This window comes from Pongo pygmaeus, chromosome 15 (assembly GCF_028885625.2).
Source record: "Pongo pygmaeus isolate AG05252 chromosome 15, NHGRI_mPonPyg2-v2.0_pri, whole genome shotgun sequence".
Taxonomy (NCBI): domain Eukaryota; kingdom Metazoa; phylum Chordata; class Mammalia; order Primates; family Hominidae; genus Pongo; species Pongo pygmaeus.
Genome location: NC_072388.2, coordinates 61,608,490 through 61,628,808, shown reverse-complemented (window position 1 = coordinate 61,628,808; position 20,319 = coordinate 61,608,490). Strand labels below are relative to the sequence as shown.

At 36.6% G+C, this 20,319-nt stretch overlaps 1 protein-coding gene across 1 annotated transcript in view; it reads left to right on the top strand.

Annotated features, from left to right (window-relative positions):
* KCNH5 (potassium voltage-gated channel subfamily H member 5) overlaps nucleotides 1-20,319 on the top strand; it is a 347,265-nt gene that overhangs the window by 221,742 nt on the left and 105,204 nt on the right. Inside the window, exon 9 of the mRNA XM_054448009.2 lies at nucleotides 20,064-20,316. Coding sequence (XP_054303984.1) covers nucleotides 20,064-20,316 — 253 coding nt within the window. The remainder of the gene's footprint in view (nucleotides 1-20,063; nucleotides 20,317-20,319) is intronic.

Here is a 20,319-nt window from a genome sequence, read left to right as displayed (position 1 = left end):
TGTTTATTTTTCTTGCAAATTTAACAAGATACCATCTCACAGCAGTTAGAATGGCTATTATTAAAAAGTCAAAAAATAATAGATACTGGTGAGGTTGTGGAGAGAAAGGAACTCTTATGCACTGTTAGTGGGAGTGTAAATTAGTTCAACCATCATGGAAGACAGTATGGTGATCCTCAAAGACCTAAAAACAGAAATACCATTTGACCCAGTAATCCCATTACTGCGTATATACCCCAAAGAATATAAATTTGACCCAGTAATCCTATTACTGGGTATACACCCCAAAGAATATAAATCATTCTATTATGAAGACACATGCATGTATATGTTCATTGTCACTATTCACAATAGCAAAGACATGGAATCAACCTAAATAGCCATCAATGATAGATTGAATAAAGAAAATGTGGTACATATACACTATGAAATACTATGCAACCATAAAAAAGAATGAGATCATGTCGTTTTCAAGGACATAGATGGAGCTCAAGGCCATTATCCTGTGCAAACTAAGGCAGAAACAGAAAACCAAATACTGCATGTTCTCACTTACGAGGGAGAGCTAAATGATGAGCACACATGGACATATATAGAGGTGAACACCACACACTGAGGCCTAGTGGAAGATGGAGGGTGGGAGAAGGGAGAGGATCAGGAAAAATAACTAATGGGTATTAGGCTTAATACTTGGCTGATGAAATAATCTGTACAACAAACCCCACTGCACTCCAGCCTGGGTGACAGAGCAAGACTCCGTCTCAAAAAAAAAAAAAGTATATAACAAAATAAATTACTTAATGGAATGACAAAAAAATAAAGAAAAGCTGAATCAACCACATGAAGATAGAGGTTTCACAATTCATAAAGTTGATTAAATAATTGCATAATTGACTAGTTTCACTTTGCTTTGGCCTGTGTAAACCAACTCATTGGTTTATATATAATCCAATATAATTGGATTATATATAATATATATAATCCCCAAGCATTCCTTTTATATACCCCCTTCAGAGCTGCTGCCTGTAATTTCCCCCGAAGCTGGCTTCCTGTTGCAAAATGCCAATGATTTGTCTTGTCTTCCTAGTGAGATAAGCAAGTAACCTGCATGTGGAAACTGTTTTGAGTCATTTTTAAATGCAACCTCCTATACATGTCCCACATATAGTAGACACTCTATACCAGGCCCATGTAGTTGTTAAATGAAATGAAGTACTTATGGCTCATGAGATGTTCTTCTCTACAGATAGTGCAAATTAATTTTGATCAAATTTGCCTAAAGTCAATATTTTTAGTGGTTGGAGAAAGTGGCAGTAATAATTTTTCAAGTAGTATTTTATCATAGAGAGGTATACACACGTGCACACACATGAAGTGTTCAAGTCATAAGTATGCAGATTAATAAATTTTTGCATATGTATATACCATGTAACTGCTACTAGGATCAAGATTTTAAAAAGTATTTTTATGTCCTCTGAAGCCTCCTCCATGCCTTGTTCAGGCAATTACTTCTCTTTTCCCTGAGGTAGCCACTATTTTAAAAATTGAGATATAGTTCACATATAATAATACATTCATTATTTAAAAATGTACAATTTAGTAGTTTTTAGTATTTCCACAAGGTTATGCAACAGTCACCACTATCTAATTCCAGAACATTTTCATCATCCCCCAAAGAATTCTGATTCCCATGAGCAGTTACTTTCTATTGCAACCTCCCCTGCACCCCTGACAACCACTGTTCTATTTTCTGTGTCTATGGATTTGTTTATTCTTCTCATTTCATATAAGTGGAATCATATAATATATGGTCTTTTGTTACTGGATTCCTTCACTTGACCTGTTTCCAAAGTTCATCCATATTGTGGCATGAATCAGTACTTTATATTTTTATATCTTAAGAATATTCTTGGCCAGGCATGGTGGCTCATGCCTGTAATCCCAGCACTTTGGGAGGCTGAGGTGGGCGGATCATGAGGTCAGGAGATCGAGACCATCCTGGCTAACAAGGTGAAACCCCGTCTCTACGAAAAATACAAAAAATTAGCTGGGCGTGGTGGCGGGCGCCTGTAGTCCCAGTTACTCGGGAGGCTGAGGCAGGAGAATGGCGTGAACCCGGGAGGCAGGGCTTTCAGTGAGCCAAGATCACTGCCCTCCAGCCTGGGTGACAGAGTGAGATTCCGTCTCAAAAAAAAATAAATAAATAAAGAATATTCTTTTGTATGGATTTCCTATATCTTATTTACCAATTCATTATTTGGTAAGCATTTAGGTTGTTTCCTGTAACCATTATTTTGACACGGATCTTCATATAAGTGGAATCATACAGTGTGTATAGCATTTAATTTATAAATATACTGGGGTTATATGTTCATTATATGACTGATAGACATTAGAGTTGGTTCTAATTTTTGGCTATTATGAACAAAAATGTTGTGAAATTCTTGTATATATCTTTTTAATAACACATCTACACAATTCTTTAGTGTGTATACCTAAGAGGTTGTTTGATGGGTTATAGTGTTGGTTGATGTTTAGATTTATTGAAAATTACCAAAGAGTTTTGAGTAGTGGTATGCTATTTGACATTTCTACTGGGCTACCCGAGGGTTTTGGTTGTTCTACATGTTCCTCAAGACTTGATACATTGTCATCCTTTTACATATTAGCCACTGTGATGCGTGTATTGATATTTTATTATGATTTTAGTTTATCTTTTTCATACTTAATGGTTTTAGAACCTTTTGACATTTTTATGTTAGAAAGTTATTTTTTAAAGTTAATATTGTTATGTGTGAATTTGATCCTGTCATTATGATGTTAGCTGGTTATTTTGCTCATTAGTTGATGCAGTTTCTTCCTAGCCTCAATGATCTTTACAATTTGGCATGATTTTGCAGTGGCTGGTACCAGTTGTTCCTTTCCATGTTTAGTGCCTCCTTCAGGAGCTCTTTTAGGGCAGGCCTGGTGGTGACAAAATCTCTCAGCATTTGCTTGTCTGTAAAGGATTTTATTTCTCCTCCACTTATGAAGCTTAGTTTGTCTGGATATGAAATTCTGGGTTGAAAATTCTTTTCTCTAAGAATGTTGAATATTGGCCCCCACTCTCTTCTGGCTTGTAGGGTTTCTGCCGAGAGATCCGCTGTTAGTCTGATGGGCTTCCCTTTGTGGGTAACCCGACCTTTCTCTCTGGCTGCCCTTAACATTTTTTCCTTCATTTCAACTTTGGTGAATCTGACAATCATGTGTCTTGGAGTTGCTCTTCTCGAGGAGTATCTTTGTGGCGTTCTCTGTATTTCCTGAATCTGAATGTTGGCCTGCCTTGCTAGATTGGGGAAGTTCTCCTGGATAATATCCTGCAGAGTGTTTTCCAGCTTGGTTCCATTCTCCCCGTCACTTTCACGTACACCAGTCAGACATAGATTTGGTCTTTTCACATAGTCCCATATTTCTTGGAGGCTTTGTTCGTTTCTTTTTATTCTTTTTTCTCTAAACTTCCCTTCTCGCTTCATTTCATTCATTTCATCTTCCATCACTGATACCCTTTCTTCCAGTTGCTTGCATCAGCTCCTGAGGCTTCTGCATTCTTCACGTACTTCTCGAGCCTATTCAACATAGTGTTGGAAGTTCTGGCCAGGGCAATTAGGCAGGAGAAGGAAATAAAAGGTATTCAATTAGGAAAAGAGGAAGTCAAAATGTCCCTGTTTGCAGATGACATGATTGTATATCTAGAAAACCCCATCGTCTCAGCCCAAAATCTCCTTAAGCTGATAAGCAACTTCAGCAAAGTCTCAGGATACAAAATCAACGTACAAAAATCACAAGCATTCTTATACACCAATAACAGACAAACAGAGAGCCAAATCATGAGCCAAATGGGAGTTCACAATTGCTTCAAAGAGAATAAAATACCTAGGAATCCAACTTACAAGGGACGTGAAGGACCTCTTCAAGGAGAACTACAAACCACTGCTCAATGAAATAAAAGAGGATACACCCAAATGGAAGAACATTCCATGTTCATGGGTAGGAAGAATCAATTTCGTGAAAATGGCCATACTGCCCAAGGTAATTTATAGATTCAATGCCATCCCCATCAAGCTACCAATGACTTTCTTCACAGAGTTGGAAAAAACTACTTTAAAGTTCATATGCAACCAAAAAAGAGCCTGCATCACCAAGTCAATCCTAAGCCAAAAGAACAAAGCAGGAGGCATCACGCTACCTGACTTCAAACTATACTACAAGGCTACAGTAACCAAAACAGCATGGTACTGGTACCAAAACAGAGATATAGATCAATGGAACAGAACAGAGCCCTCAGAAATAACGCCGTATATCTACAACTATCTGATCTTTGACAAACCTGAGAAAAACAAGCAATGGGGAAAGGATTCCCTATTTAATAAATGGTGCTGGGAAAACTGGCTAGCCATATGGAGAAAGCTGAAACTGGATCCCTTCCTTACACCTTATACAAAAATTAATTCAAGATGGATTAAAGACTTAAATGTTAGACCTAAAACCATAAAAACCCTAGAAGAAAACCTAGGCATTACCATTCAGGACATAGGCATGGGCAAGGACTTCATGTCTAAAACACCAAGAGCAATGGCCACAAAAGCCAAAATTGACCAATGGGATCTAATTAAACTAAAGAGCTTCTGCACAGCAAAAGAAACTACCATCAGAGTGAACAGGCAACCTACAAAATGGGAGAAAATTTTCGCAACCTACTCATCTGACAAAGGGCTAATATCCAGAATCTACAATGAAGTCAAACAAATTTACAAGAAAAAAACAAACAACCCCATCAAAAACTGGGTGAAGGACATGAACAGACACTTCTCAAAAGAAGACATTTATGCAGCCAAAAAACACATGAAAAAATGCTCACCATCACTGGCCATCAGAGAAATGCAAATCAAAACCACAATGAGATACCATCTCACACCAGTTAGAATGGCAATCATTAAAAAGTCAGGAAACAACAGGTGCTGGAGAGGATGTGGAGAAATAGGAACACTTTTACACTGTTGGTGGGACTGTAAACTAGTTCAACCATTGTGGAAGTCAGTGTGGCGATTCCTCAGGGATCTAGAACTAGAAATACCATTTGACCCAGCCATCCCATTACTGGGTATATACCCAAAGGACTCTAAATCATGCTGCTATAAAGACACATGCACACGTATGTTTATTGTGGCACTATTCACAATCGCAAAGACTTGGAACCAACCCAAATGTCCAACAATGATAGACTGGATTAAGAAAATGTGGCACATATACACCATGGAATACTATGCAGCCATAAAAAAGGATGAGCTCATGTCCTTTGTAGGGACGTGGATGAAATTGGAAATCATCATTCTCAGTAAACTATCGCAAGAACAAAAAACCAAACACCACATATTCTCACTCATAGGTGGGAATTGAACAATGAGAACACATGGACACAGGAAGGGGAACATCAGTCTCTGGGGACTGTTGTGGGGTTGGGGGAGGGGGGAGGGATAGCTTTAGGAGATATACCTAATGCTAAATGATGAGTTAATGGGTGCAGCACACCAGCATGGCACATGTATACATATGTAACTAACCTGCACATTGTGCACATGTACCCTAAAACTTAAAGTATAATAATAATAAAATAAAATAAAAAAAGGAAAGTTATTTTTTATTTTTCCGCTTTATTGAGGTGCAATTGACCAAAATTATATGTATTCAAAGTGTGCAATGTGAGAATTTGATATATATATGAATGATTACCACAAGCAAGCCTATTAACTATCATCCCACACAGTTACCTTTGTTCTCTGTGTGTGTCGTGACAGTTATTATTAATTACAGTCAACAAGGTGCACATTAGGTCTCTAGAACTTATTCATTTTATAACTGCAAGTGTGTATCTTTTGACAAACATCTCCCACTTCTTCCACCGACCCCCCCAGCTCCTGGTAGCCACCCTTCTACCCTGTTTCTATGGGTTTGAGTTTTATAGATTCTACATATAGGTGAGATCAAGCAGTATTAGTCTTTATTCATCTGGCTTATTTCACTTAGCTCAATGTCCTCAAGGTTCATTCTATGTTGTCACAAATGGCAAGATTCCATGCTTTTCCAGTTTGAGTAATAGCCATATATATATGTATATATATATATATATATATATATATATATATATATATTCAAAGAGCTTGTACTCTTTGAAAGATTTCTGATTTTATTGTACATAGTCATTTTACACATACATACACTGATATATATATTTTTTCACACATACACGCTGATATATATACATGTATACATATACACACTGATATTCATATATAAATCTATAACCTATGTAAGTGTTAGTGTTGTGAAAAAATGTTTCAATATGATTTCAATTGCTGAAATATATTTTGTTTTATCTTGTTTAGCTTTTCTTACACTTAATAATTTCCCAATCTTTTCAAGATAACTTTGTAGCTGTTATTTTATATATACTTGATTTAAAAAATCTATATGAACACACGCACATGAATATACACACATATGGTATATGAGAATATGTATGTATGTATGTATGTATCTGAATATATATATATATTCTTTTATATCATCAGCTCTCAAATTCTTTTTGGATTTAGATGTAATATAAAAAAGATAATCAATCAATATATTCTTTGCTTCGTTTACTACTCTGTGACCTATTTTGACTACCTTTACTTTCTGCAGTTGGTGTTTTGTGTGTGTGTATATGTCTTAAATTGTATAAATAATTTGGAAAGACAGCTTACTTTACTTTGCTCTCTCTGTTGGAAGACTGGTAGATTTAAACATCAACTTTCAAAATCACAGTCATTCCAAGAAATAATTTATTTGGCATCTCTAATTTCTCTTTCATGTATTTATTTTTTCTCTTTAAATACTACCTGTTTGTTTAATAGGTAACTTTGTTTTTAATGTAAACTTTTTTTCACCATTGAGGTATAGTTTACAAACAAAAATTGCATATATTTAAGGTATACAGTGTGATGTTTTGATATATATATATGTAAAATGAAATAATCACTACAATCAAACTAACCTGTATTACTTTATACAGTTATCCATTTTGTGTGTGGGGGGTGAGAAGATTTAAATATTCCTTTTTAAATTAAACTTTTTAAAGTAAATTAAAAAAATTGAGGTATTACACAATACTGAAAAGTGAACAAATTATATTATAAATAAATAGTTTGATAAAATTTCACAAAGTGGACACATGTGTAGCCAGGATATTGAAACCTTATTATCAGAACCCCAGAAGTCCATCTCTCATGTCTTCTTCAGGAATTAACCAACTCTGGCCCTCAAGAGTAATGTAAACCTTAACCTTCAGCACCAGATATGAGTTTTGCATTTATGAACTTTATATAAATGGATATAGAGTATACTCTTTTGTATCAAGCTCTTTTTCAGTCAACATTATGTTGTTGAGATCCATGGATTTATTCTATATATAGTTGTTACTTCTTTCATTCTCATTGCTGAATAGCGGTCCATTGTGTGACTGTGCCACAATGTATTAATATTTATCTATTTCAACATTAATGAATCTTTGAGTAATTTTCAGTTTGGAGCTATACCCACTGTATATATGCTATACCCACTGTAGTTCACAAGATTTGCTGCATATATATAGACATTTCTGTTGCATATATATCTACAATTGAAATTCGTGGGTCTCAGAATATATGCATGTTCGGCTGTTACAATATAGCCAGATAATTTTCCAAAGCAATGGTGCCAGTTCACTCCCACTTGGTATGAGGTGGCTCATTCTTTTTTTTTTTTTTTTTTTTTTTTGAGATGGAGTCTTGCTTTGTCACCCAGGCTGGAGTGCAGTGGTGTGAACTTGGTTCACTGCAACCTCCACCTCTCGAGTTCAAATGATTCTCCTGCCTCAGCCTCCCAGGTAGCTAGGACTACAGGTGCCCGCCACCACGCCCAGCTAATTTTTGTATTTTTAGTAGAGACAGTGTTTCGCCATGTTGGCCAGGCTGGTCTCGAGCTCCTGACTGGCTCGTTCTTTTAAAGATGGGAACATCACTTGTCATAGGGGACTAAAGAATCATGGCCGGTAGAAAAAAATATTGTTTGTATTTTTCTGGGCAGTAAATACACTTAAAAGTATATTTCTAATTTTAGAAAATACTTTCACAGGTATGTAAAAGCACCGTTATTTAGTCAAATATCTGCACGTAAGACAGTAAAGACACAAGATTAAGAGCAAAGCACAGTAGAAACTCTAAATTTCATCAAAGCCCTGTCTTTGGAAAGCTAGTGGCCCAAGACATTTGCTGCCTAACAAGTTAAAAAATGGTAACAATTGCTGTTTGTTGTTACTGCAAAACTAATATTGTGAAAAACCTGGTAGAATTGGTTCCCTATGTTTTTGAAACAAAAACTTTAGGTCTCATTTTTATATATGAAGTCTAGTCACAGGAACTTTATCTCTAAAGTGAAACCAATGAGGTTTAACCTATAATCCTTCACTGGTTTCGGCAGCCTTTTATTGCTAAATATGACCTTTTATTTTTAAATAATGGAAGTTAATTTGGTTTGGTTTGATTCACTACATTGTTCCTGGGTTAATTCCTTGGAGGTTTTGACACCCCTAGAGATTGTCAGAGTGACATCCAGAGAGCAACTTCCTTTTGCTTGGCATGACTGCATGACTGCCTGGTTATACTTTTTATTTCCTTTAAATATAAAGGTGAGCTTTCTTTTCTTCCCAAGAAATGAATGAGAATTAAATTCCTGTAAAGAGCTACTTAAGCTCCTCATTCCCAGGAAGGATTGTAAAAATATTTTATGTGCAAATGTCACTTGCCTGACTCTCTCCACTGGCTTTCACTGACTTAATAATACCAGCTTCATTAGATTCACGAAGAGAGATTAATTAACAGTGCATAACTTAATTGTGTCAAAAGAAGGAGGGATTTGGTGGTAGCTTCAATGTCTATCAAAATGTCATTAACGCATTTATTCCTTTGTCCTAAAAATAGGGGGATCATTTAACTTATTCATTATTATTAAAAATAGCTGATACTGAATTATTCCTGAAGAAGGATTTTATAGATAATCAATACAATAACTTAGAGCAGTAAGAGACCTCAAGAAGAAGCCTTGTTTAGTTTACTACCTACAGGCACTTAAAGTGAAATTATCCTCATTATCCCCGTTTGCATATTAGAAATTTGTTACAGCTTCATTAATAGTGTTCAGTCTGTGAACACTGAGCTAGAGGGTAGCGGTAGTAGAATAACTTCACTAAGACTAAAGCTCTCCCAGATTCTGCCTCATTACACTATACAATTCTACTTTTGTTTCAGGTGAAATTGCCATTCCTCTTTCGAATGCATTTGGAAGATTAAAGAGAGATATTATTAAGAACATGTAACATACTCTCATACACAGTTGGTTAGAGTGTAATTTGGTTTACCTTTTCTAGGATGCAGTTTGGCAACAGCCTTAAAGATGTTTTTGCGTTTTACCTACTAATTTTACTTCTAAAAATTTGTGCTTAGACAATCTGATATAGGTACAAGGGTATCTGTTGTAACTTGATTTATGAAAGGGAAAACTGGAAATCTTGATATCCAATTATAATGTAATGGTTAAATTAATTGTGCCATAAATATTTGATGGGATATTGTACAAGGATTGAAATTTGGTTTTAAAATATGTATTTCATAGCATAGGAATTGATTATAATGTGATAATGAGTCATTATAGCAAGAAATAAAATAGTAGAGTTTAAAGTTTTGTAACAATGGTATCTACATATAGATAAGTGTAAATAATGAAAGAGTTTTTTCCTCTTTATGATTTTTATTTTCCATATTTTATATAATGAATATTAAAAAGCATTTTAAGTATATTCAAAGAACGAATGAGAAGATAAAGCCTTCTTTCTTTGACTCTCTCTAGTCAACCATTTCTTTAGACTAGGATTTTGGTTTAATTTGTTGCCTTCTCTGTTAATTATCATATTTAGACTCCCTGATCTTCTAAGGTTTTGTGACATTATTGATACCATAGTGCATGAAAGTGATAGAGGGAAGGGACCCAAGGAAAGTAACATTTATCAAATGCTAACCTCTGGCTCAGGTCCTTTTCATGCATACAATAAAACTTGTGTTTCAAATAAGATGTCTCCCTCTGGGTGAGTAGTAAAGTGATATAACAACTTAACAGTGAATCCTATGTCTTTATCAACATATTGAAGTATGTGATGCATTTGTTGGAGCTGAAATTAAAAAGTGCTTCAAGATGGAAATAAATTGGCAATGAAATTTAGGCTGTTCTATGGCAGTGGCGGGGCATTTATGGTTTCCTAATAAATAAACTATAGATTTGATCAATTGGACCTTAAATAATTTTCAAAAATCAGCATTTTTATTTTTTTAGTACAGAGAACCAGAAAACATGAGAAGGTACCAGATATTATACTTTTTTCCTGGTTGAGCTTCACGAAGGAGCATAGCTTAATAGCTGGAACTCAAGAGTTTGGGGGTTTGCTGGTAATTTGTTGAGAGGACTTGAGCAAGTCACATAACCTTTATGAGACATATTTACTTTATCTGTAAAATGGCAGCAAACTAGGAACAGTGACTTTTCAAACCGTGCCTAATTGGATGCTTCAGGGGAGCAGGCACAATAAGAGTTTTTGCTGATGGATCTGGAGGGCCTGTATAGTACTGGGCACATAACTAACACGTAACCAGTGCTTAATAATCATGAGCTGAATGAATGACTGAATGTGCCCTAAGCAATGCTGCCTGGGAGTCTGCCTTTCCAGCAAAGCTTCTCTCAGCATAATTCTGCTTATATCTAATTTATATGTTGAGCATAAAGGAAGGTGTTCGTTAAAAAATGTAAAGAATGATTTTATGGTTTAAACCAAGTTTGAAATATCTATTGATAATTCTGTGTTACTATTTGTGGTTATTATTTAAAAACAACAACAACAAATTACAACACCTCTTACTCTCATTTTCTTCTATATATTACTAAATTCTATGAGCAAGCTGTGTCTATACTGTATTCATGGTAGAAAGGATAATCTGTGCTTTGACAGATAAATCAGTGATGACTAGACAGAGAAAGGGAAGATGGGACATGCCAGTAAAAAGGAAAAGCATGTGTGAAGGCAAAGAGTAATAGGAGAACATGGCAAGCTTAGGTGGTGAGAAAGGTGATGTGACTGGAAGGCATGGTTGGAGGACGGTAGTAAGATTGGAGCAGGATTCCACCATAAAGAGCCCTGTATGCTTAGTTAGGACTTTGGCTGTAGTTGGTGGGGAAGCAAGCCATCAGATATTTTAAGAAAACAGAGATGACATGATAATATATGTGTTTCACTAAGAGTTCTGTAGTCACAATGTTGAGGTTGGATCTTTGGAGCTTGAGAATACTTGCTAAGATACCTCTTGACTTTGGGTTTAGTGAATATCATAAATAATTTGAAAAAGGTTTTCTTTTTCAGACCATGACATTCATTTTTTTTCCCCAGGGTTGTTTTGCAGAATTCTGAAAAATGGTTTCTTACATACTGCCATTGTTACAGGACCCCAACACTTACCCAAAGATAGCAGTTGGGTCAGGGTTTCTACACTACAGTCCCTTCTGTGGTCACCAGAAATATGTTACAGGAAAGCGGTCCTGATTCAGACCCCAAGAGAGGGTTCTTGGATCTCGTGCAAGAAAGAATTCAGGGCGAGTCCACAGTACAAACTGCGACTTATTAAGCAAGTTTATTAAGAAAGTAAAGGAGTAAAAGAATGGCTGCTCCATAGACAAAGCAGCCCTGAGGGCTGCTGATTGCCCATTTTTATGGTTATTTCTTGATGATATTCTAAACAAGGGGTGGATTACATCATACTTCCCCTTTTTAGAACACATAGAGTAACTTCCTGATGTTGACGTTGCATTTGTAAACTGTCATGGCACTGATGGGAGTGTAGTAGTGAGGATGACCAGAGGTTACTCTTGTGGCCATCATGGTTTTGGTAAGATTTAGCCAGCTTCTTTACTGCAAGCTATTTTATCAGAAAGGTCTTTATGACCTGTATCTTGTGCCGACCTCTTATCTTATCCTGTGACTTAGAATGGCTTAACTGTCTGGAAGTGTAGCCCAGTACGTCTCAGCCTCATTTTACCCAGCTCCTATTCAAGATGGACTTGTTCTGGTTCACATCCCTCTGACATTTCCCCCTCCCTTTTATAAGAGAACCCTTAATCATAAGGGTTGCAGAGGGATGAAGATCCATCTTCTGTAATGTCTTCAGGCTTAATAGGGGTGATGATATTCCTGCCTAACTATTAGGGTTTCTTGTGTTCAGGGTAAAGAGGAGCTTAGTCAGAAAGCATCAGTATGGTGAGGGCCATTTATAACTCTTGAGTTTCGACAAGAGGTGATATCTGGAAGATTAATAAGTGTTTAGTTTAAGAAAACATTCAGTAAGCTTGTTCTGTATTCCTACACAAAGAGTATAACAGTAACATATTCCACAAGGACAAAGCAAAGTGAATAAAGTTATTCCAGGTAAACTAAATTAGAAGACTTTTCATGAACTAGGCAACTGTTGGAACTAAGCTGATATGGGGTTGTTAGCTGATTGTAATATGCCCAGAATTAGAATACTGATCCAGGTTTTTATATTACCCATCCCTCTTGTTTCTTCTAAACAGCAGTCAGATATCATTGGTTGGTTCACAGGAATGAGCGGGGTTAGCCTAAATTGCAGAAACAAACTTAAAAACAACTAAATGAGACTAGAATTTAGTAATACGTGTACCATAGTTCTTGAAAAATAGTATTTCTCTCTCCAGTTTCTCATTTTTACTAAAGACAAATTACGGTAAGACTGATTTGCTTTATTATACTTGGCCTGATAATTTGTATAAAGTTCAGCAAGAATAATTCTATTTCACATAAGCTTGTTAATTGGCTTTGATGGAACTCTGTTTCATAAGGAATCTCATATAAGACTTTTTTAAACCCAAGCCCTGCCATGGGTTTGTACCCTCAAATACCTATGAGTTGGGTAAATTCCTCTCCTTTTGAGGTTCCACGATAACCTGTGGCTCCTGGACCTGTGAGAAAGTGACATTCTTTACTTACCATAGGTCATAAACCCTGTAAAGGGACTGTGTAGGCAAGGTATGAGGCTAGTTCCCCAAAGGGCTTTTATTGGCTCTACAAGTCAAGTTTGATTCCTTAAAGGAAAGCGTACCATTCCAGTCAAAGTCTTGGTAAAATAACCAGTTTCTCCAGTTATGTCCTGTTACAAAAGAAAACAGTTTCTTATTGCACGTAAGCAAATAACTATATTGCCATAAGTTAAGAATACTCATAACTAGTTCCCAAATTCTGGAGAAATCAGGTAGAGAGAAACAAATATGTTCCAAATTTTGTTCACAGCAGTATACTTTGCTCAATTGCTGCAAGCTGTAAATAGCTCAAAAGAAAAGATTCTTTGACTCTGAAAAACAAAACAAAGGATCAGCAACTTTTTAAGCAAAGTTAAAAAGTTTTCTATTGGTTAAGTTAATTCAGTTAACTCCTGTTCTGTTTGATATTCATGAACATTCCAGCTCTTCATGAGAGTTCTGAAAGTTATTTTCTCTATTCTAATGTTACAATTTCCAAAGGTATTAGAAACCTGCGTTTAAGAACACCTGCTAGAGTTCTATAGTTTATTACAAACCACCTTCTAAAGAGGATTAAAACAAGGCAACAGTTGACTGTGGATGATCAAAAGTTTTAGGACAGTCACAATTAAAGCCACAATTGATAAGGAACTTTGGTTACTTCTGTGGCATACAAAATTTTACATAATAATTATAATTATTAATAACATACACTAAGTCATATTAGAATTACAGGAGTTTCCCATAACTTTGGAACATATACCAGTAACATACTTATGCAAATACAGTCCAAAGAAAGCAAAACACCATTTCACATTTGATAATGCTTCCTGTATGATTTTTATACCAAATAAGCCAAATTTCACCCTTATAATAATGTACTATTAATGTTAAACTGAATTTTTAATAAAACTTTATAGACATATTAACTCAATTTTAATGTTTAACCATAAAGTTAGATTCTTATAAACCTTTTATAACCCTTTACATTTTTTTGTGAAAGGGCAGATCAGTGCTCTAAGAAAAACCTGTTGTGCTTCTATTCCAATGTTTAATTTACAGAAAAACTGAATAATACCTCTTTAACTTTAGCCAATATGTTTACACACAGAATCTTTTACAGTTAATTTTTATAAACCTTCCACAACCTGTTTAAATCTTTAGCTTTATTCTATCTAACTTAAAACACCCTTTACACACACAAAAAATCCACATTCCCAGGCCTTCTTATAATCTTTTACCAGAAGTACATTCTACTTTCCTTACACACCTTACATGTAAAACTGTATCTTCAGTAGTCTCAATTACATGTTACGTTATTAACTTTTAGTGACTTTTGGTGAAAACCCTGGTTGGTAAGCAATTTTAATCATGTACTAGGTGTGGAGCCTAGCCTAAGATATACCAGGCAGAAGTGCAGATAAGAGCCAACTCTCCAGCACAGCTAGGGGGCGTGACTAACTCCACATGTCCCCAGGCCTTACCTTATTTAAGAAGGCAAGTTGTACAGTAAGAGTTATAGTGGCATTTTATGAAGCATTTAGGATGCCTAACAACCTTTAAATTGTACAACATTTTTTGCATAAATTCCCTTTAACAAATCCTTTCACAACTTACACAGACCATCTGAGACATTCCTGGACTTTCTGACTTGCTCTAAACATCCCTCCTTTTAAACAACCAGTCATTTTACTTTAGGACAAGAATTTACGGTATGAGATCCTTTTTTATATAAAATCTCTTTCTTTATAATCTTTGTATAGCTAGGGAGCATGGCGAATTCCACATGTCCCCAGGTCTTATCTATAATCTAATGGCTTTAAGGTAGGTAAATTGAACAATTTTTAAAAGTTGAAGAAGCGGTTTATGACCTTAAAGCATTTAGCAAACTTAATATCTGACCTGCATAATTTAGACTAAATGTTTTTATTTTATCAATAATTTTTAAAGCTGTTTTTATTTTGCAAAGATTACTAAAGTTACATGAACTAAAAGGCATTATGGTTTTTTGTTTTGCTTTCAAAATATTGAAGTGCTTATTTTTGTTTCAGCCAATTAATTAGAGCTCTTTTATATAAACATTACATACAACTCATATATAGCTACACAGAAAGACAGAAGGTTACTAGAGTAGTTGTCAGAATTTTCATGTGCAAGTTTCTGAGTTTCTTATTTGGGTTACTGGGTTTAGGTTCATGTTTTTTGTTTGTTTGTTTGTTTGTTTTTTTTTTTTTTTGACAGAGTCTAATGCAACCTCTGACTTGGAGTTTCAACAAGTGGTCTCTGGGCAAGATGGTCACCCTGAGTAATAGAAATGATAAGAAAGGGAAAGGAGAGAGAGAAAAGCATTGCCTGTGCAGTGTGGGGAAGGCAAAATGATCAGGGAGGCCAGAGAAAGACCTGCCCATTGCAGTGACACTGAAAAGTTCAGGCAACTGCTTCTTGGTAGCAAAGGGATCTTTTCCAGCAATCCTGTCAGCTCTGAAGTTTCCCCTTTCAGGGAGGAAAAGCCTCCCCATATCCCACAATCCTGTACATGCCTAACCCTGTCACCCACAGCCATCAGCAAAGAGAGCAAGGCAGATTAATCCAAAAAGAATAGCAGTTAACATCCCGTAGTGCCAAACCTGTTCTTAGCTGAGAGGGACTTTACCAAGAGGGGCCTCTAACCCCCAAAATCTTAGAAGGGACTCTAACCCTCCTAAGTTGGGCCTCTAACCCAAGGTCAGTCAGGCATCCTTGCCTTTTATTAAGAGGGGCCTCTAACTCACTCTCTCTTGGGAGAGACTCTAACTCCCCTAAGTTGAGCCTCCAACCCAATCCCATTCTTTATCTGGGTACCCCACCACTTACCCAAAGTTATCCAATCAGTGCTGCGGTCTGTTTCCTTTGTAGGGAGGGTAGTTTCTTCAGTATCGTCCCTTCTGTAGTTCACCAGAAATATGTTACAGGATCCCAACACTTACCCAAAGGTAGCTGTTGGGTCAGGGTTTCTGCACTATAGTCCCTTCTGTGGTTGCCAGAAATATGTTACAGGAAAGAGGTCCCGATCCAGACCCCAAGAGAGGGTTCTTGGATCTCACACAGGAGAGAATTCAGGTCAAGTCCACAGTACAAAGTGAAAGCAAGTTTATTAAAAAAGTAAAGGAATAAATGAATGGCTACTCCATAGAGCAGCCCCGAGAGCTGCTGGTTGCCCATTTTTATGGTTATTTCTTGATGATACACTCAACAAAGGGTGAGTTATTCATGCCTCCCCTTTTTAGACCATATTGGGTAACTTTCTGACATTGCCATGACATTCGTAAACTCTCATGGTGCTGATGGGAGTGTAGTAGTGAGGACAATCAGAGGTCACTCAGTGGCCATCTTGGTTTTGGTAGACCAGCTTCTTTACCGCAACCTGTTTTATCAGCAAGGTCTTTATGAGGCGTATCTTGTGCCGACCTGCTATCTCATCCTGTGACTTAGAATGCCTTAACTGTCTGGAAATGCAGCCCGGTAGCTTTCAGCCTCATTTTACCCAGCACCTATTCAAGATGGAGTTGTTCTGGTTCGCATGCCTCTGACACCATAGCTCTTACAAGAAAATTTATTGCTCATCTTAATGAGTCTAATTTATTAATATTCTGTTGCAAAGAGGGGACAAACAACTCTGAAAACAAACAAAAGTCACTTTTAACCTAAATATTTTCTTCTGAAATATAATTTTATTTGTTTGTAACTATGAAATCCTCATTAGGAAACCTGCCTACAATAAATTGGATCTGATATTCAAGGCAGAATACATGGAAACTGAGACCAGTGGGCCAGGTCTTGAATGATAATTTTACTCCATCCCTTAAAACCAAGTTTTGCTTTGGCTAAGACAGTGATTAACATTTCATTTCCAGAGTAAATAACAAGATACTTATATTTTGATGACAAAAACATCATGTAACACACATGCTCTGTCTAAGGTTGGGGAAGGAAGGTGCTTGCCAGTGGGTGTGACTTTGGTTGATCTTTTTAGCATTTAGTTTTACCTTGTCACTTTTTGATATCTGGATATAAGTAAATACCATCAATCAAAATAATAAATCAATTAGTGTCATATGTTAAATGAAACAAAAAAGGAAAGCTGTACTCATAAAGTAATAAAATCCTCTTTTGACCTGCCAATAAACAGAGAATATTGCAAATACTGGAAGATTTTATTTGCAACATGAATCCTGAAAAACATTATTAAAAGGAAATAACATGACTATTACCAAAATGAACAGAAAACAATGAAAGCCCTATATGGTAAATGGATCAAGATAGAGCAGTCTATTTTTCCGTTAAGGTATTCAGTGTAATGTTTGTGTATGTGTGTATGTATTTAAATTTTTTTGTTCTTCTAGAGCTAATTTCATTTTCAATTTGGAAAAAAATATTAACCTTAATCAGTGCTTAAAATATCTTCAGGTTTGTGCTGAAATATTTTCTTAATTCTGTCTGGAAACCTGTCAAACTGTCCAGATGAAGACTGCAGAGTGGAAAGTGAAAAAAGAAAATTGTTCTTGTAGAGAGTTTAAGCAACAATAAGCTCTGTAGGAAGACAGATGTTCCATAGTGATAATAAGAGCTAGTATTTCCTCTGCCCTTGCTATGTGCCAGGCTAAACTAGGCTCAACTTATGCCCTTTCATTTAATTTCTACAATAAGCCTAAGATATAAGCACTATCATTATCCCCATTTCACAGATGAGGTTTAGAGGAATTAAATAAGGTGCTCCAGGTTACAAAGGTTGTGATAGTTTTGAACCCAGACTTATGTCCTCTTGAGCCTGATCTTTTTTGCTGCCTCTAAGTAAAGACTCACAGGCAGCACATGCTTTTATGTCACTCTGGCCATGCTCCTATCTTACCACTTTTTTCATTGTATTGCAATGGTCCCTTTACACGCCCACCTCCCACACTTTCTGGTTAGCTCCCCTGAGGCAAACATAGTGTCTTACTTATCCTTCTAGTTCTGAGGATTTAGCATAGTGATGTGACCCATTGTGGAAGCTCAGTAAGTGCCTATAGAATGACTAATATATTGTCCAAAGCCAATAAAGGTTTATATATTAAATAAAACATTGCCTTATAGAAAATAACTGATGTGAAAACAGCGTCAATTACTTTTAAAGCTGTGTTAGGCATTCCTTTCCTCAAAGATCAGATTTTTCGGATAGGTGGGTGAGCAGATTGCTGCTGCCTATAGGAATTTGAGGGAGTATGAAAAAAACCCAGAGATGATTAAATAATATGAAATGTATGTACAGCATTAAGAAAGGTTAAGAGAAGGGATACTGAAAGCATAATTTAATTAATGGTTTTTGCATTTATGATGGGCTGGTCTTCTCTACAGGGAAGCAACCCAGGTTTCATTGATAGTGACCCCCAAATAAAAGGAATAGTCAGGGGACATTTTCAAGCCTTAGGAAATTTTTTAAAGCTTAAAATGCAATTAGTAGAGGAAAGAAAACTTTTTTATATTTATTAAAATATGCAGTATAACTTAATGGGGTAAATCAGTTTAGCTTCAGCTTTGAGGGATTGAAATCTGATCAAAGAAAACCATTTCTGGTTATAAAGAATAGTTTACAAAGGTGGTTTGAGGAGCATTCTAAATGAGTTTGCACTTGCATCTTTAAAATGGGTGGTATTAACTTCCGCAATCACATCTTGCTCCACGATGTTCTGATTAAATATGATGATAATGTCCATTTTAATCTGGGTCTTTAATCACCCTGTCAGAAAGCTGTAGCCAATAAAAGCTCTCTACCCCTTGCTGTATAAGCATACTTCTGCCATTTGCTTCCTCTTTTAAAGGATGCCTACGGCGTGAACTCTGCTACTGCCTGCGCAGTCTTCAGAAGTCAAAGACCAGAATGAACAAGGACTGCCATACAAAATAACGTACCCACCCTGCCAGCACTGACATTTCCAACCACCCAAGCCTTACAGAAGGCTGGTCAATACCCTTGTCCCTTCCTGGACATGAATTTATTTGTAAAAGGAAAATCTTCAGAGTGAAAAAAATATACGAAGAGTGGAGTTAGTCTGCCAGTGCCAGTATGTCAAGTTGCCAGGGTGCTTTTGTTGATTTTGTTTTCTGATGGCTGTCTAGCATGAATCTACCTCCAATGTGGAATTTTGATTTAGTTATAAAAAAAATTCTGAAACATCTGCTAGATTAAAATGAATGTTCATGCCCTATTTTACTTGACTCTTTGATGAAATGATATTAACTTTTTTCTGAGACTCTTCCTGACCACCTCAAAACTGTTTTGTTTTTGTTTTGAGACAAGGTCTTGCTCTGTCACTCAGGCTGGAGTGCAGTGGCATGACCTTGGCTCACTGCAATCTCTGTCTCCTGGGATAAGGTGATTCTCCCACTTCAGCCTCCCAAGTAGCTGGAACTACAGGCATGCACCACCACGGCCAGTTAATTTTTTTTTTTTTTTTGTCTTTTTAGTAGAGACAGGGTTTCACCATGTTGCCCAGGCTGGTCTCGAACTACTGAGCTCAAGTGATCTACCTGCCTTGGCCTCCCAAAGTGCTGGAATTACAGGAGCCACCATGCCCAGCCAAGGCTGTGTTCTTTCTGAGGGAGATCCATACTCTTCTCAAAGCATTTACTGCATAGTTCTGCATTGTCATGGTCCATATGCTCATCAGCCCATCTCAGTGGATTATTACCTCCTTGAGAGCGGAGCTGTGTCTTGTTCCCTTTGCCTTCCCAGTACCTAGCAAGGTGTGTAGCAGTGTAGCAGACATAGTCATAGTCAATAAATATTTGTTGGATGATTGTTTTACTGAAGTGGCCCCTTTCTCTTTCCTTTTCACTTATTCATCTCTCACCTTCTTTAGGTCCTCTCCATCTGTCCCAAGGACATGAGAGCTGATATCTGTGTTCATCTAAACCGGAAGGTTTTTAATGAACATCCTGCTTTTCGATTGGCCAGCGATGGGTGTCTGCGTGCCTTGGCAGTAGAGTTCCAAACCATTCACTGTGCTCCTGGGGACCTCATTTACCATGCTGGAGAAAGTGTGGATGCCCTCTGCTTTGTGGTGTCGGGATCCTTGGAAGTCATCCAGGATGATGAGGTGGTGGCTATTTTAGGTA